Below are 26,510 nucleotides of genomic sequence, written 5' to 3' on the forward strand. Positions count from 1 at the left end.
TATTTTATTCAGGGCAACACAACTATTTATGTGCTGGAAGAAATGATTGCATAATTGATAAGATTCGACGGAAGAATTGTCCTGCCTGCAGACTTCAGAAGTGTCTTCAAGCTGGAATGAATTTAGGAGGTAAGTTTCGTAGTTTTAGTTCAGTAAGAGTTGTTAAGATGGATATCACACCACTAGGCTCTATACTCCCAAAATTGAAGATGAAGCTAACATGAAGCAAAGATTTCTAAAAATCGAGTAAGTTCTACATTTATGCTAAAACATTTCAGGAGAAAAATATTTCTTAGAAGAAGGAGTTGAAAACAAGTCTGCTATGTGGCTGTGGTCCTCTTGAGTTTGCTAAGGTTTCAAGAACTGGGTGCATAACCAAAACAAAAATGAATGATATTTTACATAAAACTGTAGCTAACAGTTTTTATTACTGTGTCTGTTTAGAAATAAGACCTATAAGTGATAACATTAACCAGATAGGAATATATTCCTGACTCTAGGAGTAAATGTAATAAAGGAAGACCTATATGAAAAAGAAAAGCCAAAAAACCCAAAAAAACAAAACTTTAAAAATGTTACAGGAGCTCACCAAAAGAGCGGGGCAGGTAAAGACTTGAACCAAACACAAAAGTAGACAACGTCCCTGGGTGGGGAGATTCAACGTCTTGAAGGTATCAGTTTTCTCTAAGTTATTTTATGAATATAACACAAGCCCAACAGAAATACCACTTGGTGATTCTAAGTTCCTAAAGAACAGCCAGCAAAATTCTGGAAAAGGTAAATAATAAGGACAACTAGCTCTGCCACACAGCAAAGCATATGACACAGCTACCGTAGTTAAAATGGTCTGTGTATTTGTTTATGGAGGGTCCGATCAACAGAAAGTCAAGAAATAGATTCAAATAATATGAGAATTTTGTATATAATAAAGTTGGCATTTCAAATCAGTGGGGAAAGGATAGGTTATTCGATAGAAATTATTGTGACAACTGCGAAGCCATCTGGAAAACAAGAAAGTTGAATCCAAACTCCTATGATCCTCCAAAATGAACTCTGCTATCACAGAAGTACTAAAGGAAAACATGGATATTTTTATATTCTGCAAGTGGAGTATTTCATACTTTTTGAGTATTAAATAAACCCAGAAGCTATAAGAGAAAAGAATGGAGGAAATCAATACGACTTACAAATCAAATATTACTGCAAAGGCAAATAATAAAAAACTGGGGGAAAATACTTGCAGCTTATAGACAAAGGGTTTATTTCTTGTGCTTGTCTAATTCCATAAGAAAAAGAAACCAACTCATTAGAAAAATGAGAATGAAAAGAATAGGAATGTGAACAAAATATAGGGAAAAGAATAATAAAAGAAATACAATTGGTTCTTGAAACACATGAAAAGAGTCTCAATCTAATCCTAATAAGGGAAATGCAAATTTAAAATATGAGATACAATTTCTTGCAAATGGCAAAGATAAAACATTTTTATGATATATTGTTTGATGAGTATAGAAATAAAAGTAAAACCCAGTGTTGATCTCCTGCATTTTAGGTGGAAGTAGAAATTGATATAACCTCTATGGAGAGCAGTTCAGCTATTTCAATAAAATGTTAAAAGGCACAAGGCCTTTGACTCACCAATTCCACTTTTAAGAATTTATCCTAAGTATATTCTGGCAATGTAAGAAATGAGATATGCATAAGATGTTCATTGTAGCCTTGTTAAATATCAGACACACATTAAATATTTATCTGTTCAGAACTGATGAAATAAATTATAGAATACTCTCAGACACTAATAAGAATAAAGGGGGCTCTATACGGACTGATTTCCAAAATATTGTTTAGTGAAAAAAATCAGGTTGCAAAATAGTATGTTTCGTATCCTACAAGTTGTATATCTGCTTTCAGAAAAGAATATATATTGTATAGAGCACTTCTGGAACGAGATGCAAGAAACTAGTCATGGTGGTGGTCTCAGTAGAAAGGACTGGGTAGCTGGGAGACAAGGATAGGAAGGAAAATTAATTGTCACTGTATATTCTTCTGTGCCTTTGAACTTCATATTGGACCAATGCGTGTATTGTGTACACAAGTTACCTATTTAAAAGAAAGAAAGTAATTCGAAAAAGAAACACAAAGAGATTTCACTCTTTGCTTTGATGAAAGCACCAACTGCCTGACTAGTCAGGACTAGGGAGGAACATGGCTGCATGCAGAACAGAGCAGCTCTTGGGAATCAAGAGGTGGATGAGCTGTGGCCATGTGGCACTGCTCCTATGAGAGCATCCTGGGTGGCTTGAACTCAGCCAGAGCAGCCCATGCTGGTCCAGAGGGCGGGCTGTGGAGCCACGCTGCCTGGGTGAGAACCCTTGTTCTGCCACTTCCTGAACTTGTAACCTCAGAGGCAGGTTACACCTTTCCATGCCCCTGTTTCCTTCAGCTTGTGCCTACCTCCTAGGCTGTGGAGAACAGTAAATGCGTCAGGGTACAGTGAAAAAAAGTCAGTACCTGTACACGTTGGTGGTGTGGTGAGTGGTGGAAACTCTCACTGCAGATTCCATGACAGTTGCACACATGATCTGAGGGACACGATTGCCCCACATGTTGGTGATGGTGAACCTCAGTTGCCCAGAAAAGTTAAGCTGCTTGCCCTAAGATGCCACAGCCAGTGAGATGCTGGAGCTAGATCTGGATCTCTGGACCCCGGGTCTGGAGGTTCTGGTGTGCCACACTGCTTCCTTGTTCTAACATCCAAATCAGCGCAGATGTGGCACAAAAGAGCGCCTTCTGAAGCATGTGAGCGAGGATCGGGCCAGATGAATAATTTAAAATCTAAATGGCACAGTGGTACAGCCGTTGGTCATAAAATGAACTCTGAATCAGTTTTGTAAAATCTACCATCTGAATTTAAACACACACACTGCTGAGGTATATTTTAAAGTATTTCTGTGCAGTTTTTGTATAGCTTTACAAATCTTATATATTTACATATACTATGTAAATATTACTATAAATACTGTATGATCACACTTTATAAAATGTCATTACTATCAGTTACTATAAAATACTAATGAAGTAGCCATACTTATAGTTCCTACCTCATAGGGTTGTGTTGAGTCCATACATAACCTTCAGAACAGAGTTCCTCAACCTCTGCACTGTTGACATTTGGGGCCAGATAGGTCTTTGCTGTGGGACCGTCCTGTGTGTTGTAGGATGTTTATCAGCATTCCTTGTCTCTACCTATTAGATGTCAGTAGCTGTCCCTTTACCCCCAGTGTGACAACCAAAAATGTTTCTAGGCTTCCCTGGTGGCACAGTGGTTAAGAGTCCTCCTGCCATTGCAGGGGACACGGGTTCGAGCCCTGGGCTGGGAAGATCCCACATGCTGTGGAGCAACTAAGCCCATGCACCACAATACTGAGCCTGTGTTCTAGAGCCCGTGAGCCACAACTACTGAGCCCATGTGCCACAACTAGTGAAGTCCACACACCTAGAGCCCATGCTCCGCAACAAGAGAACCCACCACAGTGAGACGCCCACACATCACACCAAAGAGTAGCCCCCGCTCACCGCAACTAGAGAAAGCCCACGCAGCAATGAAGACCCAACACAGCCAAAAATAAATAAATTTAAAAAAATGTTTCTAAACTTTGCTAAGTATGCCCTGGGTGGCATTGAGACCCACTAGTTTAGCAATAAGAGTAAATAATTGTAAGCGCTATTTAACTGTGAGATATTTTCTGCTGGAATAGACATTCCATCAGGGGAGGAATTTTGGTCTCTTTGTTCGTTGTTTTATCTCCAGTAACTAGAACAGTGCCTGGCACCAAGTAGGTGTTCAGTAGTTGTTTGTTGAGTGAATGCATGATTAATTGGCATTTTTAAGGGTTCTGTGTGCTGAGAATTCAGCTGAGCCCTCTATATATGTGTCGTGTCTTCTAAATATCACATAACACCATGTGATACATACTGTTAACCTGTCCATTTTAAACGTGAGTTCATGGAGGCCCAGAGAGGTTAAAGAACTGGCCCAAGGCCACAGCGCCGGGTAGTGGCAGAGCCAGAACTGAGATCTCTGTTCCTGGCACCAAAGCACACACCCAGCATCACTCTTCTGTATGAAACGGGTCCACTGTTTATAGATTGACATTTTAAAAATAGCTCAGATTATCTATTAATGGCAGCTGTGGCACCAGGTTTCTTTCTTGTGTCTGTGATGGTCTGTAAGTGAGGCCTGGCACAGTAGTACATGATACAGAATCCACATGCTTTGTTGCTGGTTTCTAGGTATGCAGGGTAGGTTTTATGGATTTCGGTAAAACATTATACTAGAGAAAAAGCTTACCTTGAATCTTGAGGTCATTGAAAACTGAGTCAAAAATGGGCAGGTAGGCACACCGGTCAGAATGGCCATCATCAAAAAATCTACAAACAATAAATGCTGGAGAGGGTGTGGAGAAAAGGGAACCCTCTTGCATTGTTGGTGGGAATGTAAATTGATACAGCCACTATGGGGAACAGTATGGAGGTTCCTTAAAAAACTAAAAATAGAACTACCATACAACCCAGCAATCCCACTACTGGGTATATACCCTGAGAAAACCATAATTCAAAAAGAAGCATGTACCAAAATGTTCATTGCAGCTCTATTTACAATAGCCAGGACATGGAAGCAATCTAAGTGTCCATCAACAGATGAATGGATAAAGAAGATGTGGCACATATATACAATGGAATATTACTCAGCCATAAAAAGCAACGAAATTGAGTTATTTGTAGTGAGGTGGATTGACCTAGAATCTGTCATACAGAGTGAAGTAAGCCAGAAAGAGAAAAACAAATACCGTATGCTAACACATATATATATGGAATCTAGGGGGGAAAAAATGGTCACGAAGAACCTAGGGGCAGGACAGGAATAAACATGCAGACCTACTAGAGAATGGACTTGAGGACACGGGGAGAGGGAAGGGTAAGCTGTGACAAAGTGAGAGAGAGGCATGGACATATATACACTACCAAATGTAAAATAGATAGCTAGTGGGAAGCAGCCGCATAGCACAGGGAGATCAGCTCAGTGGTCTGTGACCACCTAGAGGGGTGGGATAGGGAGGGTGAGAGGGAGGGAGACGCAAGAGGGAAGAGATATGGGGATATATGTATATGTATAACTGCTTCACTTTGTTATAAAGCAGAAACTAACACACATTGTAAAGCAATTATACTCCAATAAAGATGTTAAAAAAAATGGGCAGAGTAGAAATCAATATTTATAAAAGCAGCATTTTCTTTAGGTTCAAGTTATACTTTAACTACTTCTGGTTCCTGGATTAAGTAATTCACTTTTACTAAGTGTCCACTTGTGGTAACATACATTGCCATTTTTCTTTTGTAATTTATTTTGAAGCCTCGTTTTCCGTTTCAATTTGGGCAAAAAGAAATGCAAGCAATTTTATTATATTAAAAGAGATAATATGAAGTTTAACCTTTTAATGTGAAGCAATTTTTTAAATGAAATATGTGACTTAAATTAAACCCTTTTTATGCATGTTCCAATCTCACCCCTGTTTTCCTAGCAAAGCAGGTCTGCAGTCTCTTTTTCTTCACCCTTCTTTCCTGTTACCTTTCTTGGGGGATACAGCAGATGCAACCCTGTACTTGAAAGACATTTTCTGTTAGTGAATGGTCATGACTCTGGGAGCAAAATTAGTCATCTGCCTTCTAAGGACATCAGGGATTCAGAATACTTTAGAATATTTTTTTTCCTATCCTGTCAGCTGGTTAGCATGTAATCCTAACCATGTCCCCAAACTAGTCTCTCCCTTAGAAAGTGGAAGGAAGAAGAATGAGTAGGTTTATATTTATCAGAAACCAAAGCCATAAAACGTGCCTCTTCCCTTTTCTCTAGATCCACTCCCTTCCTCTTCCTACACGTGCTATCTCTTTTCTTTAAAATCCTGCTGAGCTTTAGGGCGCATGCAAAGTAAAATAGAGCAGAAGATGTGAGAATGTCAACAGAGAAATTAAAAGGAAAATAACAGTTCTTTGGCCCCAGGCTGGGCCCACCACTCTGCAATAGCCCCTAATAATAGATCTCAAAGAGGCATGGTTTTATTTACATGAGAATGTACTGCTTTGCATAGCCTCCTCCAAAGGAATTCATCACTTTGGTTTTACTGCCAGTGATCTGAAGAGGATGATCTGTGTGTGTCTTTTAGAGCTGCTCCTAAAATATAAAGCACAGCGTCAAGGCTATGTGGACCTCATATCAAGAATGAGTCCTTTGGGGCGTTTCTAGCTCGACTGTACTCTGGCCATAGAATATAGAGAGGATCTTAGAGGTTTTTCTTTCCCACTCCTCCCACTCACAGATGAGGAACTTGGAAGCCAAGATGCTATCATCAGAAACTTGAGAAATGCAACCTAAAGATTCTAATACAGTTGTCTTTCCTCTTTTCCAAGCCACCCCCCTGATTCATTTTTCATCTGATATGCTAAAGTCTACTTTCATGTTCCTTTAATGAAGACTCTAAAATATGCAAATCTTGCTTCCTGTGGCTTTAAAAATGGAAATTTCACAAACCATAGTATAGTCCTAACTCTGGTTTCAGTTGACTTCCATGACTATCTGCAGTGTTCCCTAATCCCAGCCATCACTTTTACTCAGGTGAGCCTTTAAAGGGTGGCCATCTCGGGTCCACCTTTTCCTCCTGGAATGGAACGTGTCATATGAAAAGAGAAAAGAATTTCAGACACAGGAAGCAGTCGCAACAGCAGACCTCACATGGTTGCTTTTTTGCAGACTGGAAGGCAGGCAACTAGGTGAAAAAGGTAGGGAGACAGGAGATTAATGCTGGGAACCATTCAAAGAAATGGATACTCTTATATTCCTGATAAGAATGGAACCAAAAAAAGAAAAATATTTAAATTAAAATTCATCCACATAATGCAGTATTAATCAGCCAGTAAAATTACGGCTAGGAAAATTCAAAACAACATAGAATACTTTCTGCACAAAAGTAATAAAGAAAAATGAGTATGCAAAACGATTTAGGTTCCTTATTCCATGATTACAGCTCTATAGGAAAAGATTTGCATGAGTCAGAAGACTAGGAGGAAATGGGAGAATACCAAAAACGTTTGTGTTTGTGAAGGTGACGGATAAGGTTTTTCTTCCCTCTTTCCTAGTTTATCAATCCTAATGAACATGTTCTGTAATCAAATTTAAAGAAAATAGCATTCACAATTTTGAACTGAAAAGAAGGGAAACAAGATTAGTCGTGCTGCTGAGCAGAAGAGGTAAAGAATTAGACATATACAGAAAGCCAAACAGGAAGGAAGAAAAAAGGAGAGAGAAGAAAAAAAAAAAAAAAAGACCTAGAGACATCAGTAAGTCTCCTGCTGGGAAGTGCTTTAAAAACTGAAATGGAGAAGTTAAGTGAAAAACAAAAGACCCAGAGACAAAAGAATGACAGAACTATGACCAACATGGAGAGGCCAGAGAGAGATCTTTTTACTTGAGGAAAATTGGCTTTACCTGCCAGCAACTTGCTCCAACTAGCTTGTATGGTCAGGCACCTGTAAAATTCACATGCAGCACAGGTCTGGGGAGAGAAATTACAGGATCAATGCCAGTGAGAGAGGAGGTTTAATATCTGAAATCCAATAAGAAAAACAATTTTTATATCTTTAAGGGTCTCCTGAGGCATGATATGCAGTAGTCTGTAGAAGTTTAGAAAGCCCAAGTGTACCGAGTTTTATGAAGAAATACCATTCCTTAGGTTTTTCTTTCCCCCTTCCCATTCCCCTTGCTTGTAGACAATACGAATTTAAGTGGGACTTTTGAGCAGGAAAGTGGAGGGGAAAATAACACATTTCTATAAATCAGTGAAAGTATGGTTTTTGAATCTTCATTTATAAGTTAAGCCATATTCATTGTCATAGTAATACAATTTGAATTAAACAACTGGTATTTTTACCTTGCAGAATTTCAGAAGGAGAGTTTAGGGTCAGTCCCGAAGCAGGCAGCATTTCAAGATTTACTATATTTCTTCAACTCTAAGGAATTTCTTTCTTTTCAGATTTTTGACTGTTGTGATTATAATTTGCAACCAATATGTACGTTTAATTTGTATTAGTTTCCTTCAAAACTCTAATTAAATTGGAATCTGAGAAAGAATAGATTTATGCGTAACTAAAGCACTTTGCTGCATACCTGAAACTAATACATTGTAAATCAACTATATTCCAATACAAAATAAAAATTAAAAAAAAAGAAAAACATCAAAGCTAAGAAAAAGGGGGGGAGGAAATTGGTGTCTTCTTTCGTGACTGATAACGTCTTAGAACAGAAGCAATACAGGCATTGGATGCAAACGTTCTTCCCTCCCAAGAATATACATATTCGTAGGCCGCACTTGAGCCTCAGTGAGCTTACCCAAGTAGGCTGCTTATCTTGGGTCTTTTTAAGTACAAAACCCAGGGATGCTGGAAACCTTCTGCTGGGTATACAGATGCCCATTTCTGCTTCCATTTCCTTTTGCATTTGCAGTCTGTCCTGGTAGGTCATCATCCCAGTCATACTTAAGGGGCCAGTGGGCCTGGAGCTTAACATTTCCACCTTTGAGATCTTGCATTTGTTGTCTCAATAGGCATGAATCAGAGCTGTCCTTCCTAAGAAGCGTCTCAGATATACAGGTCTCTTTAGACGGGTCTACAGCAGCCCTGCAGTTCCACACACTCACCGATATTTTCTGTAATACATGATTCTTTTTCTAACTCTCTGGTAAAATCTTGGGGATTTTGTTTTGTTTTCGTTTTGTTCATGGCGCTTTATATTGTTGTTATACTCTTTTGGGTTACCGCAGATGATGGGGTTTTATTATAAAAATATTGCTAGTTTCACATTTTGTCTTTGGGAAATACCAGGATGTCATTTAAGGCACAATAGGTTTTTAATTTCTAGGACTTTCTGATTTTTTTCTCTTTTTGTCAGCTTCTTTCTTCCATGCTCTCTCCTCCCTACCTTGTTGCTTTCTTTCTTTCTTTCTTTTTTTCCACTGCACTTGTTTCTACTTACTGCCTTCTCTCTCTCTGTCATCATTGTCCCCTGAGTGTCTTGTATTCAGACTTCCCCAAAGAAGGTCCCGGCCAATTGGCTGGTCACCATCCAGAACAGAGCTTCTGATTGGGCTGAGACATAGACAAACAGCTGGCTTTGCCTCTGCTGCCCCTACCTTACTCAGGCTGGCATGGCCAATTACAGGTCCCTGTGGTACAAAGCATGACAGCCTGTGACAAGAAGCCTTTTGTGACCCCATTTTTCAGAAGGGAGCTGTAAGTGTAGATAGTGATCAGAGTGTAGTAGATGCAATACAGACTTGTAGCCATTATAGTCATCTCTTAATTTTGGAGCATCTCTTAAATCATAGCAATTTTTCCAACAGCCTGATTTTTATTCACACATTCTAAGTTATCTATATATTTAGAAGTAAAAAAGTATCCATTTTTAAAAAGCTGATGGACAAAACAGAATAATAGCTTTCCATGCCTCTTGGAACAGAACTGCAAAGGCTCTGTTTTGGAGTTCAAGAGTTTTTGAGATGGCTACTTTGAAAACACACAAACCAGAACAAAACACAAAAAGCATTAAAATAGCAAATCTTAATTTTTTTTTTTAAACCATCTGTTAATGTGTAAGGTGGACATTCTCTTATAGAACACCTCTCTAAACCTGAATCGTTCTCTCTCCCTAAATGCCAGACACTAGGATTGCGGGTGCACTCTGGGCTCATGGAAGAGTAGGGGTGAGGTATGTGGAGATAGTATGGAAGGAAGGACAAACCACTTAAAACCAAGCATCATAGGCTTTCTGCACTCAGTCATCTTAGAAAGAGCTGATCCATCACTCTACGTAAAGTCCCTGCCTATTCTGTAGGTATCATCTACCTCAGACTCTGGTTTCTCAGTTATAATCATTGATTTCATTTACTTTCAGTTAACAGGTATGCACACTGAGGAATATAACTTAGTCTTTTTTCTTTCATTTGAAAAATCTACAGACTAGTGATCTGCTGCTTGTTGGCTCTCTGATAAATATCCTCTTCTCCCCGCTTCATAGTAAAATAGTGTGATTATAAAAAAGGGGGAGGGACCTCTTTATGTAACAGTAAAGTCTCTGTTCTCACCTCTGAAAGGTACAGAAAGCCATTCAACTGTCTATTAGAAAACAGCCCTTCATATCCTGTGATAAGCCATAATGGAAAAGAAAATGAAAAAGAAAGTATATATATATATGTATAGCTGAATAACTTTGCTGTACAGTAGAGATTAACACAACATTGTAAATCATCTATATTCCAATCAAATAAAAAAAAATAAAACAGCCCTTCAATCTTCAGGAATAAATAAGTATGATACTTAGTATCATTGATGATGATTTTTCTGAGACAGATAACATCCCTTTTAACAGCTAACCCAATTCTAACAGATTTTTTAAATATTTTTATTGATTTATCAAGTTATAAAATGCATACTCATTACAGTGATTAATAAAGGAAAGAAAGTTCTCTGTAATAAATTGGGGGAATGAAGATGGAAGAAGAGTCAAGACGTTTGCTGACTAAAAAATAATGATTTACATTTTGACGAAGAGGCTCTTCAAAGCTGAACTAGCAGAGCCAGTAAAAATGGTTTCTTCTGAATGTGCTGCTTCATTATTTTGAAAAGTAGATCGTCAACAACAATGTAAAGCCAGTTGCTGAGTTAGGTCATGAAAACAAGAAACTCCAAGATGGAATTGTTCTGTATTCCTCCAAGTGTTTTGTTTTGTACGGTATTTGTTTTGAGAGCATAATAACGTAAAATATGTTTAAACAGTGATGACACTAAGCAGTTACTGTTACCGTGTAATTATTTTCTGTATTAAGATTAATCTGATTTGTAGAGGGGAGGATCATCACAGTATTTAAAAAGTGCATCTCTGATGAATCCATCCATTGATTCTTCATTCAGCAAATATCCATCACACTCCTCCTAAATTCCAGGTGTTCCCCACAATGTTGCCAGTGTAGCCAGGAGAAGGCAGGCACTGGCCTTGTTTTCAAAGGGCTAATCTCTAAGAAAGAAGACATTTATTGTGGGTCAGATAAGCATTCGAAATTTACAACGATGTACTTAAGTGTAGCCTCGGTGTTGACAGTGTGACACGTCCCTAGAGCTTTCTCCTTGCTTTAGAGCAGTGTCAACTTCCTGACTTGTGTCTCTAGCAACAAGATGGTGGCATGTCAGGATGCCATTCTCTAACTCCGTCCCTCCATATTTGGGGGTGTTCATCCCGGTTGTGTTCGCTGTACATCGATCCCATCAAATGGTCCTATGGCACGTACTGACACTTGCTTGGGACATAGTCTGGAAAGGAGCAGCTCTGCATCATGAAATCCTTTAGAAGACCCACGCTCATCCCTACCTGCAGACCACCTCCATTCCGACATCAGCATCCATCAGTCAACAGCATTCTTCATTTGAGGTTGGCACTCTGAACTCGGACTATGAAAATCAGCCCTTCCTATTCTTACCAAAAAATTGAATACAACTTTAAAGCTTTCTGGCCACCTTAGAGACTTTTAAATTGTTTCTAGCCTGAGGACGGCTGAGGCAGCTCTGGTTGGTCCCTTCAGAATGCATGCCTTGTCTGTCTCTCTTGTAGCTGTTGTAACAGATACTAAGAAATGTCTGTGAAGACAGGCTGGGATTCGCGGGGCCACTTGCTAGCAGCCGACCTGCTGACATCTCCCTTCAGTTTCTGACCTGCCCCAGCACGTTGCTGTCTCCCCTGGAAACTCTTCAGAACTCACTTCAGCATCACCAGAGAAACTGAGAGACACCTTTATGAACAATTTTAAAAATTTTTAAATAATTGAAGATTTCTTTCAACATACAGTTTTCTTAATCTATCAATCTTCAAACCAAGCTGTTCTTCATCCTAAAATTAGACTAATTCACCAGTGAAAATTCAGACAGTTACATCTTCATTTGCCATATAAGTGACAGGCATTTCATGTTAATTACTTAGAAACATTTGCATATGTTAATTAGGTCTGTTTTTACATTTGTGTGTGTGTGTGTGTGTGTGTGGTACGCGGGCCTCTCACTGTTGTGGCCTCTCCCGCTGCGGCGCACAGGCTCCGGACACGCAGGTTCAGCTGCTCCGCGGCATGTGGGATCTTCCCGGAGCGGGACACGAACCCGTGTCTCCTGCATCGGCAGGCGGACTCTCAACCACTGCGCCACCAGGGAAGCCCTACATTTTTTTAAAGCAAAAACTTAAATCCCATAGAGCAAAAACACTTTTCCATTCTGTAAATACTCATATTTTTAGGTAAAGTTGAGCCAGATTCGAAATTTTAAGCCAAATTCTAAAGGTTACACCACGTAAGAATGATGAATGATGGGAATGGGGAGGACTGTGTGATCAGCAATCCAGTGGGGCGATTGTTCTCAGTTCTTGCTGCCTCTCTAACTCATCTGTCAAGTCTTTGTTCCATTTTTATTTAAAAAATTTTTTTCATTGAAGTATAGTTGATTTACAGTGTTGTGTGAGTTTCTGGTATATAGCAAAGTGATTCAGTTATGTATACATTATTTTTCATATTCTTTTCCATTATGGTTTATCACAGGATATTGAATATAGTCCCCTGTGCTATACAGTAGGACCTTGTTTATCCATCCTATGTATTAATAGTTTACATCTGCTAATTCCAAGGTCCCAATCCATCCCTCCCCAACCCCACCCCACCCTGCCTTGGCAACCACAAGTCTGTTCTCTATGTCTGTGAGTCTGTTTATGTTTCGTGGATAAGTTCATTTGTGCCATATTTTTAAATTTTATTTACTTTTTCTTTTTATTTATTTTTAACATCTTTATTGGAGTATAATTGCTTTACAGTGGTGTGTTAGTTTCTGCTTTATAACAAAGTGAATCAGTTATACATATACATATGTCCCCATATCTCTTCCCTCTTGTGTCTCCCTCCCTCCCACCCTCCCTATCCCACCCCCTAGGTGGACACAAAGCACTGAGCTGATCTCCCTGTGCTATGCGGCTGCTTCCCACTAGCTATCTATTCTACATTTGGTAGTGTATATATGTCCATTGTGCCATATTTTAGATTCCACGTATAAGTGATATCATATGGTATTTGTCTTTCTTTTTCTGACTTATTTCACTTAGTATGATAATCTGTAGGTCCATCCATGTTGCTATAAATGGCATTTCATTCTTTTTTATGGCTGAGTAATATTCCACTGTATGTAAGTATGTGTGTGTATGTGTATATATATGTATATGTGTGTGTGTGTGTATACGCACATACACACACCACATCTTCTTTATCCATTCATCTGTTGATGGACACTTAGGTTGCTTCCATGTCCTGGCTATTGTAAATAGTGCTGCCATGAACATAGGGGTAAATGTAATTTTTTGAATTATAGTTTTGTCTAGATATATGTCCAGGAGTGGGATTGCTGGATCATATGGCAACTCTATGTTGAACTTTTTGAAGAACCTCCATACAGTTCTCCATAATGGCTGTATCAATTTACATTCCCACCAACAGTGCAGGAGGGTTCCCTTTTCTCCACACCCTCTCCAGCACTTCAAGTGTTTGTTTTAAACACACTCACCCATGCCCTGCACCTAGAGACTCTCATGTTGTAAATGTGGATGGAGCATGGCAGTATCTTGATCTTATAAAACTCTAGACATTGTACATCACTTCATCAGAGCAGAGAACCACTGTTCCAGGGCTTGCTATAACATTGGCAGCATTTTTCTTAGGATAAGAAAAACCTTTCATTGGTTTTTTTTTTTTAAGCCCTTTAGTTTTTTTTTTTTCTCTCTATTTAATGTTATTTTTATTTTTCTCAAGTGAATCAGTAACCACCATCTGGTAAATATTTCTTCACCAGGTGAAGTCCCCTAAAAATATTTTAAGTTAATGTATTTGCATTTTTCTTGCCAGCCCTAGCATAGCCTTATAAAGGGCCATGTTAGCTTTTAGTCCACTGACTGTACTAGTTTTGTGCCTCACTAAAACTTTAAGCATATTGAATAAGCTGTACATTTAAATGCTACACATCTCTGGGGCAGAGTGTTCAGAACTCAGAGGTGAAGGTAGGTTCCTTATCCCCAGAGAGAACAGGTCCTGAAACAGTGACCCTGACATTCTGTATTGGGGAAACAAGAGGAGGATAAGAGAGAGAAGGTGGGCATAATCCTGAGAAGGAAATGGAGAGGGAAAAGAGGGGACCTTGGTGAGGTTTGTGATTTGTTACAAGGGAAGAAACACATTTTTAAATGCCACCCTCAGTGTCACCTCACTTCTGCTCATGTGCCCCCTGGACACACCCTGGACGTGTGTAGACATTTGTACCCTCTGGGGACAGGCAGGAGCAGAGAGAAGGGAAATGGGGTTGCATCTCGCGCCCACATTCACAGTTCCCAGGCCCCACCATGGTGGTCTCCTCTCACGCTTATGTGAGTTAGAAGGAAACATCTGTGTGTCCGGTGTCTTCCAGGCCCTCAAGCGAGTCTGTTCGGTGCACAATGTTTGTTCTTCACAGTAAAACCTCTTGACCCGCTTCTCCATCTTTACTCAGTAGAGTCGGTTTGGGCCACATCATTAAACGTTTTCAGATAATGTTAGTGGTGACACTGTTGTTGGCTTTCCAGCTGTTTTATGGTTAAAGAAAAGTTCTTATCAGGCTTTAAATATGATATAAAAGATTTTATTAAAATACTCTGGAGTCGAAAACAGATTCAAAATAGAAGTTAAAGAAGCTAGCTTTACTTGATTTATTTACTCTAAGGCTCACTAACTGCCCCGTTCCCACACAGGCTTTCATAGCCAGCGGGTCAGTCCTTCTCAAAGTGTTTGATTTATTTTCTTTAAAAAACAAAATCTGAAGCCTCCCCTCGGGCTATTTGAAATTCAGAATAAACGGGATCCTGTGACTCATCCTAAAGCAGTGGACACAATGCTTGTTTGCTCTCAACCCCACACACACCCCTTTCTGCCTCTGCCTGCTCCCCAGCCCCTCGTAGGGTTCTGAGCCACTTCTGGACATCATCCTATGTGACTGGTCCTGCCACCTGCCCAGCTGTGCCCTCCGCATGGTCAGCGACTTCTCCACCCCTGACTCTTCCTTCTGGTTCACTGCTGTGGGACAGTTCCTGCCAAGTCCCCCTTGGTGGTTTGAGTGACAAGGCTCCCTTCTTCAGGCACAGCAAAGACCTCTCATTTGCACCAGACATAGGAAGGCTAAGAAGGAGGCGCCTATGTACCTATGTGTATGAGTTTCCTCTTGCTGCTATAACAAAGCAACACAAGCTTAAAACAGCACACATTTATTATCTTCCACTTCTGGATGTCAGAAGTCCAACATGGATCTCACTGAGTTAAAATCAATGTGTAAGCAGGCAGTATTCCTTGGTGGAGGCTCAAGGAGAGAATTCATTTCCTTTCCCTTTCCAGCTTCTGGAGGCTGCCTGCATTCCTTGGCTCCTAGCCCCCTTCCATCTTCAAAGCCAGATTCAATGCATTCTAACTTTGCTTCTGTTGTCACATCCTCTTCTCTGCCTATCATGCCTCCATCTTTCACTTACAAGGACCCTTGTGATTATATTGGGACCACGTGAACAGTTCAGGATAATTACTTTATCTTAAAATCCTAAATTTAGTTAAGCCTGCAGAGTCCCTTCTGCCCTGTAAGGTAACACATTCACAGGTTCTGGGGATTAGGAGGTGAACATCCTTAGGAGACCATTATTTTGCCCATCACCTATATAATAGTCTGTGTCCAACAAAACCCTGGAATTTTTTATTTTTATTGAAATATAGTTGATTTAAAATATTGGGTTAATTTCAGGTGTATAGCACAGTGAGTCAGTTATACATTTTTTTTCAGATTCTTTCCCATTATAGGTTATTATATGATACTGAATATAGTTCCCTGTGCTATACAGTAAATCCTTGCTGTCTATTTTATATATAGTAGTGTGTATCTGTTAATCCTATACTCCTGATTTATTCCTCCCTCTGCCCTTTTCCCTTTGGTAACCAGAAGTTTGTTTTCTATATCTGTGAGTCTGTTTCTGTTTTGCATATACATTTGTTTATCTTATTTGTTAGGTTCCACATATAAGTGATATCATATAATATTTGCCTTTCTCTATCTGACATACTTATCACTGAGTATGATAATCTGTGGGTCCACCTATGTTGCTGCAAATGGCATTATTTCATTCTTTTTATAACAATAATGTTCCATTGTGTATATATACCACATCTTTATCCATTCATCTGTTGATAGAAACTTAGGTTGCTTCCATGTCTTGGCTATTGTAAATAGTAGTGATACGAACATTGGGGTGCATGTATCCTTTTGAATTAGAGTTTTTGCCTTTCCTGGATATATGCCTACCACTCTGGAATTTTTGGATGCCTTCCTGATTTTGGCCCTCTACATACTCACCTACCTCATCCCCATCTCTCCTTACTCCTTGACACTTCCCTTCCTTTTTGAAAATCCATTCTGATTACTTCTTCACAACCTTCTGGTTGTGCCTTTGTCCACACAGTTTTTAAATGGCCTACATATCCCTCCCCTATGCTAATAAATCCCTATTACCCATTTCAGACCAACCTCAAAAAATTCCATCACCTCCAACTCTACATAAATTGTACCCTTCACAGATCAGTCTTTTACACAGTTCTGAGATGTTCTGTATGTATATAATTTATTAAGACTTCTTCTCCTTTAAAGCTTTTTTATGACTTCCTTAGGTCAAGTTCATTAGTACCTCCTCTGTGCTTCCAAAGCCTCTATTGTAGCATTTCACAGATTTTATTGTACTTACTTGTTTATAAGTATTTCTTGCCAAATAGTCTTTGAATTTCTTAGGAACAGAGTTATCCTTTTGCCTTCATATCCAGAGCACTTAGCACATAGATGCTTAATAAAGGCTTATGGAATAAATGAATGAATGAATGAATAAGAAGTCAAACCTTGTTCATACATTACTAAGCTGAATTTAGCAAAAACTCTAAGTTTGGTTATACAGTTATTAAAGTCACAATGGACTTCATTTTAAAACCAATCCCATAACCGTAACAAAGATTCCAAGGATGGTATTTTAAGAAAGTTCTAGTACAAGTATTATTTTTCAGCCCTGCACCAGGAAGGTGTAGTTTCCAAGAAACATATAAGTCTTGATCTCATATTGACTTGTATAGCATAATTTGGCCACTTCATAAATGATAAGAAACAGTTTTGCATACCTCTTCTTTCCTTGATGAGAATTTTTAAGTGTTTTCTTGATTATGCTTATTTAACCACGATTTTTGTTGCAAGCATTGGGGGGATAACATTTGGGGACAGCTGTTTTTGCTGTTAAGGTGGGAGTTCTAGCCCTGATCAGATAGTTTGTAGTGGTGCATTAAATTCAAAGTCAAGAGAAGCTAGGATGAGTTGACCTAGAGTAAAAGGACTGGAGGAACGAAACTGGAGGAACAGCCTCCAAAATAAGTGTAAAAAAAAAAAAAGACAAGGATAACAGGGAATGGAAAGTAGAGAAAACAAAGGAGTGAGGCAAACCCAAGAAGAGTAGGTTAAGATGAAGTTTTGGTTGAGGAGGTTTAGTGGAGTAAATTCCGAAGATTATTAACTAAATCAGTGGAATCCACGTATAACCCAAAGTCAGAGTCAGGGAGAAGTGCTGATTTCAGAAGGGAGAAGAACCTGTCTTCACCAAAATGGACAGAAACTCTCCATCCATGTTCGAGTGGCCTGTTGAGTGAAGTGGAAATAAGCAATGCTGTGTTCATGGCCATAAACACAAAGACAGTTTTGCAGCCCCATTTCTGGGGCTGTACATTTCTTGTGCCAGTACATTTCCGGGAAATGAAGAAGCCTATCAGCTAAAAAAAGACAATGCTACCAGGGAGGATTTAGAAGACCTTCATTCATGAGAAAGCTGAGTGCCTATATAACTGAATGGTGTGGAACTACACTCATGATTGAAGTCATTCTATGCAGGTCATACCTGGAAATCCCTTTAGATTGTAGTCATGATTAATTCTGCACTTAAGTTGACTGGACGCAAGGCTACCATTCCTGGTATAGGGGAAAAGGTGCAACTTCCGAAGATGAGAAACAGGCTGTAAACTTGGGGGTGTGGACCTTTTTCCCTCCAGGTGGTGTCAGCAGGAAGTGGACCATGGGGAGCAGTGCCAGGCACACAGCTGAAGGAAGATTATTTTTTGGGGGGTGCGTTTCATCCCAGGAACAAATATTCTTCTTAATGGATGGTTAGTAAGGAAACCTATTGTAGAAAGCCCAGCTTGAATTTTAATATAAGAATATCGAAATCGGTCAGCTGTTACTCATGTTCTTTTATGAGTGTAATAACATACTTGTCAGTCAGTGGACACACCCTTTGGGTGTGGTAGGACACTTGGCCATGGCTTGTGCATTGTAAATCCGTGGCTGTGATTACACCAGGCTGCGGGAACCTCTCTAGCATGCTGTGCCTGCGTTGCTTGTAAATTACACTTTTATTTTCATGAGCGTGTTTCAGAACTTAATGTTGCTCTGTGACTCCATGATCATGACTTTTTTTAAAAATTTAATTTAATTTTTTTATACAGCAGGTTCTTATTAGTTATCTATTTTGTACATATTAGTGTATATATTGTCAATCCCACTCTCCCAGTTCATCCTGCCCCCCACCCCCCCACTTTCCCCCCCTTGGTGTCCATAGGTGTGGTCTCTGCATCTGTGTCTCTATTTCTGCCTTGCAAACTGGTTCATCTGTACCATTTTTCTAGACTCCACATATATGCATTAATATACGATATTTGTTTTTCTCTTTCTGGCTTGCTTCACTCTGTATGACAGTCTCTAGGTCCATCCCCGTCTCTGCAGATGACCGGATTTCATTCCTTTTTATGGCTGGGTAATATTCCATCGTATATATGTACCACATCTTCTTTATCCATTCATTTGTCAATGGGAATTTAGGTTGCTTCCATGATCTGGCTATTGTAAATAGTGCTACAGTGAACATTGGGGTGCATGTGTCTTTTCGAATTATGGTTTTTTCTGGGTATATGTCCAGTACTGGGATTGCTGGGTCATATGGTAATTCTGTTTTTAGTTTTTTAAGGAACCTCCATACTGTTCTCCATAGTGGCTGTATCAATTTACATTCCTACCAACAGTGCAAGAGGGTTCCCTTTTCTCCACACCCTCTCCAGCATATGTTGCTTCTAGATTTTCTGATGATGGCCATTCTAACTGGTGTGAGGTGATACCTCATTGTAGTTTGGATTTGCATTTGTCTAATAATTTGTGATGTTGAGCAGCTTTTCATGTGCTTCTTGGCCATCTATATGTCTTCTTTGGACAAATGTATATTTAGGTCTTCTGCCCATTTTTGGATTGGGTTGTTTGTTTTTTTAATATTGAGCTGCATGAACTGTTTATATATTTTGGAGATTAATCCTTTGTCTGTTAACTCGTTTTCAAATATTTTCTTCCATTCTGAGGGTTGTCTTTTCATCTTGTTTATAGTTTCCTTTGCGCTGCAAAAGCTTTTAAGTTTCATTAGGTCCCATTTGTTTATTTTTGTTCTTATTTCCATTACCCTGGGAGGTGGGTCAAAAAAGATCTTGCTGTGATTTATGTCAAAAAACATTCTTCCTGTGTTTTCCTCTAAGAGTTTTGTAGTATATTGTCTTACATTTAGGTCTTTTATCCATGTTGAGTTAATTTTTGTGTATGGTGTTAGGGAGTGTTCTAATTTCATTCTTTTACATGTAGCTGTCCAGTTTTCCCAGCACCACTTATTGAAGAGACTGTCTTTTCTGCATTGTATATCCTTGTCTCCTTTGTCATAGATTACCTGACCATAGCTGCATGGGTTTATCTCTGGGCTTTCTATCCTGTTCCATTGATCTATATTTCTGTTTTTGTGCCAGTACCATAGTGTCTTGATTACTGTAGCTTTGTAGTATAGTCTGAAATAGGGTGTCTGATTCCTCCAGCTCCGCTCTTTTCCCTCAAGATTGCTTTAGCTATTTGGGGCCTTTTGTGTCTCCATACGAATTTTAAGATTTTTTGTTCTAGTTCTGTAAAAAGTGCCATTGGTAATATGATAGAGATTGCATTGAATCTGTAGATTGTGTTGGGTAGTTTAGTCATTTTCATTATATTGATTCTTCCAATCCAAAAACATGGTATATCTCTCCATCTGTTTGTGTCATCTTTGATTTCTTTCATCAGTGTCTTATAGTTTTCTGAGTACAGGTCTTTTACCTCCTTAAGTAGGTTTGTTCCTAGGTATTTTATTCTTTTTGTTGCAGTGGTGACTGGGATTGTTTCCTTAATTTCTATTTCTGATCTTTCGTTGTTATTGTATAGGAATGCAAGAGATTTCTGGGCATTAATTTTGGGTCCTGCCACTTTACCAAATTCATCAATTAGCTCTAGTAGTTTTCTGGTCGCATCTTTAAGATTATCTGTGTATAGTGTCATGTCCTCTGTAAACAGTGACAGTTTTACTTCTTTTCCAATTTGTATTCCTTTCATTTCTTTTTCTTCTCTGATTGCTGTGGCTAGCACTTCCAAAACTTTGTGCATAATACTGGTGAGAGTGGACATCCTTGTCTTGTTCCTGATCTTAGAGGAAATGCTTTCAGTTTTTCACCATTGAGAATGATGTTTGCTCTGGGTTTGTCGTATATGGCCTGTATTATGTTGAGGTAGGTTGCCTCTGTGCCCATTTTCTGGAGAGTTTTTATCATAAATGGGTGTTGAATTTTGTCAAAAGCTTTTTCTGCATCTATTGAGATGATCATATGGTTTTTATTCTTTAGTTTGTTAATACGGTGTCTCGCATTGATTGATTTGCATATATTGAAGAATCCTTGTATCCCTGGAATAAATCCCACTTGATCATGGTATATGATCTTTTTAATGCGTTGTTGGATTCTGTTTGCTAGTATTTTGTTGAGGATTTTTGCATCTATATTCATCAATATTGGTGATATTGGTCTGTAATTTTCTTTTTTTGTAGCATCTTCGTCTGGTTTTGGTATCAGGGTGAAGGTGGCCTCGTAGAATGAGTTTGGGAGTGTTCCTTCCTGCACAATTTTTTGGAAGAGTTTGAGAAGGATGGGTGTTAGCTCTTCTCTAAATGTTTGATAGAATTCACCTGTGAAGCCATCTGGTCCTGGACTTTTGTTTGTTAGAAGATTTTTAATCACAGTTTCAATTTCATTACTTGTGATTGGTCTGTCCATCTTTTCTGTTTCTTCCTGGTTTATTTTTGGAACCTTATACCTTTCTAAGAATTAGTCCATTTCTTCCAGGTTGTCCATTTTATTGGCATAGAGTTGCTTGTAGTAATCTCTCATGATCCTTTGTATTTCTGCAGTGTCAGTTGTTACTTCTCCTTTTTCACATCTAATTCTATTGATTTGAGTCCTCTCCCTCCTTTTCTTGATGAGTCTGGCTAAAGGTTTATCAGTTTTGTTTATCTTCTCAAAGAGCCAGCTTTTAGTTTTCTTGATCTTTGCTGTTGTTTTGTTTGTATCTATTTCATTTATTTCTGCTCGGATTTTTATCATTTCTTTCCTTCTACTAACTTCGGGTTTTGCTTGTTCTTCCTTCTCTAGTTTCTTTTAGGTGTAAGTTTAGATGGTTTATTTGCAATTTTTCTTGTTTCTTGAGGTAGCATGGTATTGCTATAAACTTCCCTCTTATAATTGCTTTTGCTGCATTCCCTAGGTTTTGGATCATGTTTTCGTTGTCATTTGTCTCTAGGTATTTTTTTGTTTGTTTGTTTGTTTGTTTTTGTTTTTTCGGTACTTGGGCCTCTCACTGTTGTGGCCTCTCCCATTGTGGAGCACGGGCTCCGGACGCGCAGGCCCAGCGGCCATGGCTCACGGGCCCAGCCGCTCTGCGGCATGTGGGATCTCCCCGGACCGGGGCACGAACCCGTGTCCCCTGCATCGGCAGGCGGACTCTCAACCACTGCGCCACCAGGGAAGCCCCTCTAGGTATTTTTTGATTTCCTCTTGATTTCTTCAGTGATCTCTTGGTTATTTAGTAACGTATTGTTTAGCCTCCATGTGTTTGTGATTTTTGTTTTTTTTTCCCTTAATTGATTTCTAAAATCATAGCGTTGTGGTCGGAAAAGATGCTTCATATGATTTCAGTATTCTTAAATTTCCTAAGCCTTGATTTGTGACCCAAGATGTGATCTGTTCTGGAGAATATTACTTGAGAAGAAAGTGTAATCTGTTGTTTTCAGGTGGAGTGTCCTATAAACATCAATTTAATCTATCTGCTCTATTGTGTCATTTAAAGCTTGTGTTTCCTTATTAATTTTCTGTCAGGATGAGCTGTCCATTGGTGTAAGTGAGGTGTTAAAGTCCCCCACTATTATTGTGTTACTGTCGATTTCCTCTTTTATAGCTGTTAGCAGTTGCCTTATGTATTGAGGTGCTTCTATGTTGGGTGCATATATATTTATAATTGTTATATCTTCTTCTTGGATTGATCCCTTGATCATTATGTAGTGTCCTTCCTTGTCTTTTGTAACATTCTTTATTTTAAAGTCTATTTTATCTGATATGAGTATTGCTACTCCAGCTTTCTTTTGATTTCCATTTGCATGGAATATCTTTTTCCATCCTCTCACTTTCAGTCTGTATGTGTCCCTAGGTCCAACGTGGGTCTCTTGTAGACAGCATATTTATGGGTCTTGTTTTTGTATCCATTCAGCGAGCCTGTGTCTTTTGGTTGGAGCATTTAATCCATTCACATTTAAGGTAATTATTAGTATGTATGTTCCTATTACCATTTACTTAATTGTTTTGAGTTTGTTTTTGTAGGTCCTTTTCTTTTCTTGTGTTTCCCACTTATAGAAGTTCCTTTAGCATTTGTTGTAGAGCTGGTTTGGTGGTGCTGAATTCTCTTAGCTTTTCTTGTCTGTAAAGCTTTTGATTTCTCCATCGAATTTGAATGAGATCCTTGCTGCATAGAGTAATCCTGGTTGTAGGTCCTTCCCTTTCATCACTTTAAATATATCATACCACTGCCTTCTGGCTTGTAGAGTTTCTGTTAAGAAATCAGCTGTTAACCTTATGGGAGTTCCCTTGTATGTTATTTGTTGTTTTTCCCTTGTTGCTTTTAATAATTTTTCTTTGTCTTTAATTTTTGTCAGTTTGCTTACTATGTGCCTTAGCGTGTTTCTCCTTGGGTTTATCCTGCCTGGGACTCTCTGCGCTTCCTGGACTTGGGTGGCTATTTCCTTTCTCATGTTAGGGAAGTTTTCAACTATAATCTCTTCAGATATTTTGTCAGGTCCTTTCTTTCTCTCTTCTCCTACTGGGATCCATGTAATACGAATGTTGGTGAGTTTAATGTTGTCCCTCAGGTCTCTTGGGCTGTCTTCATTTCTTTTCATTATTTTTTATTTATTCTGTTCCACAGGAGTGAATTCCACCATTCTGTCTTCCAGGTCACTTATCCGTTCTTCTGCCTCAGTTATTCTGCTATTGATTCCTTCTAGTGTATTTTTCATTTCAGTTATTATATTGTTCATCTCTGTTTGTTTGTTCTTTAATTCTTCTAGTTCTTTGTTAAACATTTCTTGCATCTTCTTGATCTTTGCCTCCATTCTTTTTCCAAGGTCCTGGATCATGTTCACTATCATTATTCTGAATTCTTTTTCTGGAAGGTTGCCTATCTCTACTTCATTTAATTGCTTTTCTAGGGTTTTATCTTGTTCCCTGATCTGGTACATAACCATGTGCCTTTTCATTTTGTCCATCTTTCTATGAATGTGGTTTTCCTCCCACAGGCTGCAGGATTGTAGTTCTTGCTTCTGCTGTCTGCCTCCTGGTGGATGAGGCTATCTAAGAGGCTTGTGCAAGCTTCCTGATGAGAGCGCCTGGTGGTGGGTAGAGCTGGGTGTTGCTCTGGTGAGCAGAGCTCAGCAAAACTTTAATCCTCTTGTCTGCTGATGGGTGGGGCTGGGCTCCCTCCCTGCTGGTTGTGTGGCCTGAGTCGACCCAGCACTGGAGGCTACAGGCTCTTTGGTGGGGCTAGTGGTGGACTCTGGGAGGGCTGATGCCAAAGAGTACTTTCCAGAATTTCTGCTGCCAGTGTCCTTGTCCCCGCGGTGAGACACAGCCATCCTCTGCCTCTGCAGGGACCCTCCAACACTAGCAGGAAGGTCTGGTTCAGTCTCCTGTGGTATCAGTGCTTCTTCCCCCTGGGTCCTGATGCACACACTGCTTTGTGTGTGCCCTCCAAGAGTGGAATCTGTGTTTCCCCCAGCCCTGTCAAAGTCCTGCAGTCAAATCCCACCAGCCTTAGAAGTCTGATTCTCTGGGAATTCCTCCTCGCATTGCCAGACCCCCAGATTGGGAAGCCTGACGTGGGGCTCAGAATTTTCACTCCAGTGGGTGGTATAAGTGTTCTCCAGTTTGTGAGTCACCCACCCAGCGGTTATGGGATTTGATTTGTGATTGAGCCCCTCCTACCGTCTCATTGCAGCTTCTCCTTTGTTTTTGGATGTGGGGTATCTTTTTTGATGAGTTCCAGTGTCTTCCTGTCAATGATTGTTCAGCAGTTAGTTGTGATTCTGGTGCTCTCAAAAGAGGGAATGAGCACACATCCTTCTACTCAGCCATCTTGAACTAATCTCCCCCATAAATTACATCTGTAGTTAAAAAGTGTGGCAGTGATAATAAAATTTGGATTTCTACGAAACTGAATGTAAATCTTAACTATATGGATACACTCTAATCTTTTACAACCCCAATGACCTATATCAGGAATTTTGTGTGGAATTTACCTATCTGTAAAGCATAAAGGGAAAACTTCAGTGCTCCATCCAAAGGAGATGTCCTGATCTCAGCTCCAGCCACTTGTTTCCATGAGGGAAAGCAGACAGCTATGGTGAGGTTTTAAGATTTCTTTTCATGATATCAGAAATACAAAGTTTTGTGTGAAATATGCCAAGTTGTGAAAGATGAAAATGAAGTTTTGAAATCATCCTTAGCTCACTTTCCAGTTTATGACTTCTGCTAACAAGGAAACTAGCTTGTGGAGCATAATGGATTAGCACGCTTCTCATCTCAGCTCTCGTTTGACTGTTTTTTATTGATATGTAGTCTAGGGATTTAATTATCTTCCTAGCTTACTGTTCTTGTTTTTATCAGTTTCCTTAGTGTAGACCAGTGGTTTTCAATCAGGGGCAATTTTACTCCCTGGGGGCGGGGGTTATTTGGCAAAGTCTGAAAATATTTTTGGCTGTCACAGCTTGTAGGAGGATGCTACTGGCATCTAGGGATTAGAGGGCCTGGGCTGCTGCTAAATATTCTACATTTTCACAGGACAGAACCCAACAACAAAGAATTATCTGGCCTCAAGTATCAATAGTGATGAGGTTGAGAAACCCTGGTATAGGCCATGTTTTTATCCCGGTCTATCCCTCCCTCGCTCCCTCCCTCCCATCCTTCCTTCCTATCTTTATTTTAAAGAACCTTTTTTCCAGGTTCTGTCTGTTTTTCCCTCATTCCATAATCTTATTCAGAACCTTTAGGTTGGTAGTTTTCATTTTCCAAATGCAGAAGAATAGTCACATGGGAGTTTTTAAAAATGAAGAGTCCCAGCCCCCACTTGTAGATATGCTGACAGGCAGATCTGGGATGGCCCAAGACTCTGCATCTTGAAAAAGCTCCCAGGTGATTCTAAGGAAGACCATCCTTGGACCACAGTTAGAGAAGTAGTGAGATAATCTTCGTTTTCATAATCTCTGGCCCTGTGCTTTTCTTCATTTTTTCAGTCCTTTATTAGCTGAACATCTCAATTATATCCTGTTGCTTTTATTAATCCCTTAATACAGACATAGCTTTTAGTAATTATTTATACTTTGGGAAATAAGTAAATTTAAATGTATTACGGACAAAGAGTTGAGAGTATATATAATCGTATGTGGTCCTTATGAGTTATCCAAGTAGCTGGGTAGTATATCTTATATCTTAGAGTTTTTTCCCCAGATTTCTAGTCTCTTCCCCATTTTTTGTCATACACCATATGTCCTCCCCATAAGACGCTGGTTGATAGTGGTTCCCTGAAAGTAAAAGATTAAACATTTGTTTTTTTAAGCATATGAACTAGTCAAAAAAAAAAAAAAAAGGTCATGGACTATTACAGCTGAAAATGTTGAAAACAATCCATGTAAGTGATTTCTTGACCACACTGATGTATACAAAATGTTACAGAAGATCGACTCCCAGGAGGTACTAGTTTATGCTGTGTGCTTGCTCCGTGAAAGCAAAATGGTGAGGGCAGTTGTAGGGTCCGTAAGAGCTATTCCTCTACATACTGATTGCTACTTAGGAAAACTGCATGTTTATGCCCCT

General features: G+C 39.3%; 1 protein-coding gene across 2 annotated transcripts in view; it reads left to right on the forward strand.

The window, feature by feature from the left end:
• The window catches only part of NR3C2 (nuclear receptor subfamily 3 group C member 2), a 370,721-nt gene that overhangs the window by 254,908 nt on the left and 89,303 nt on the right, over window positions 1-26,510 (forward strand). For both annotated transcript variants that reach the window (XM_073805516.1, XM_019926560.3), the window contains exon 4: window positions 13-129. In XM_073805516.1, the coding sequence (XP_073661617.1) occupies window positions 13-129 (117 nt within the window). The remainder of the gene's footprint in view (window positions 1-12; window positions 130-26,510) is intronic.

Source organism: Tursiops truncatus, chromosome 5 (genome assembly GCF_011762595.2).
Source record: "Tursiops truncatus isolate mTurTru1 chromosome 5, mTurTru1.mat.Y, whole genome shotgun sequence".
NCBI lineage: Eukaryota > Metazoa > Chordata > Mammalia > Artiodactyla > Delphinidae > Tursiops > Tursiops truncatus.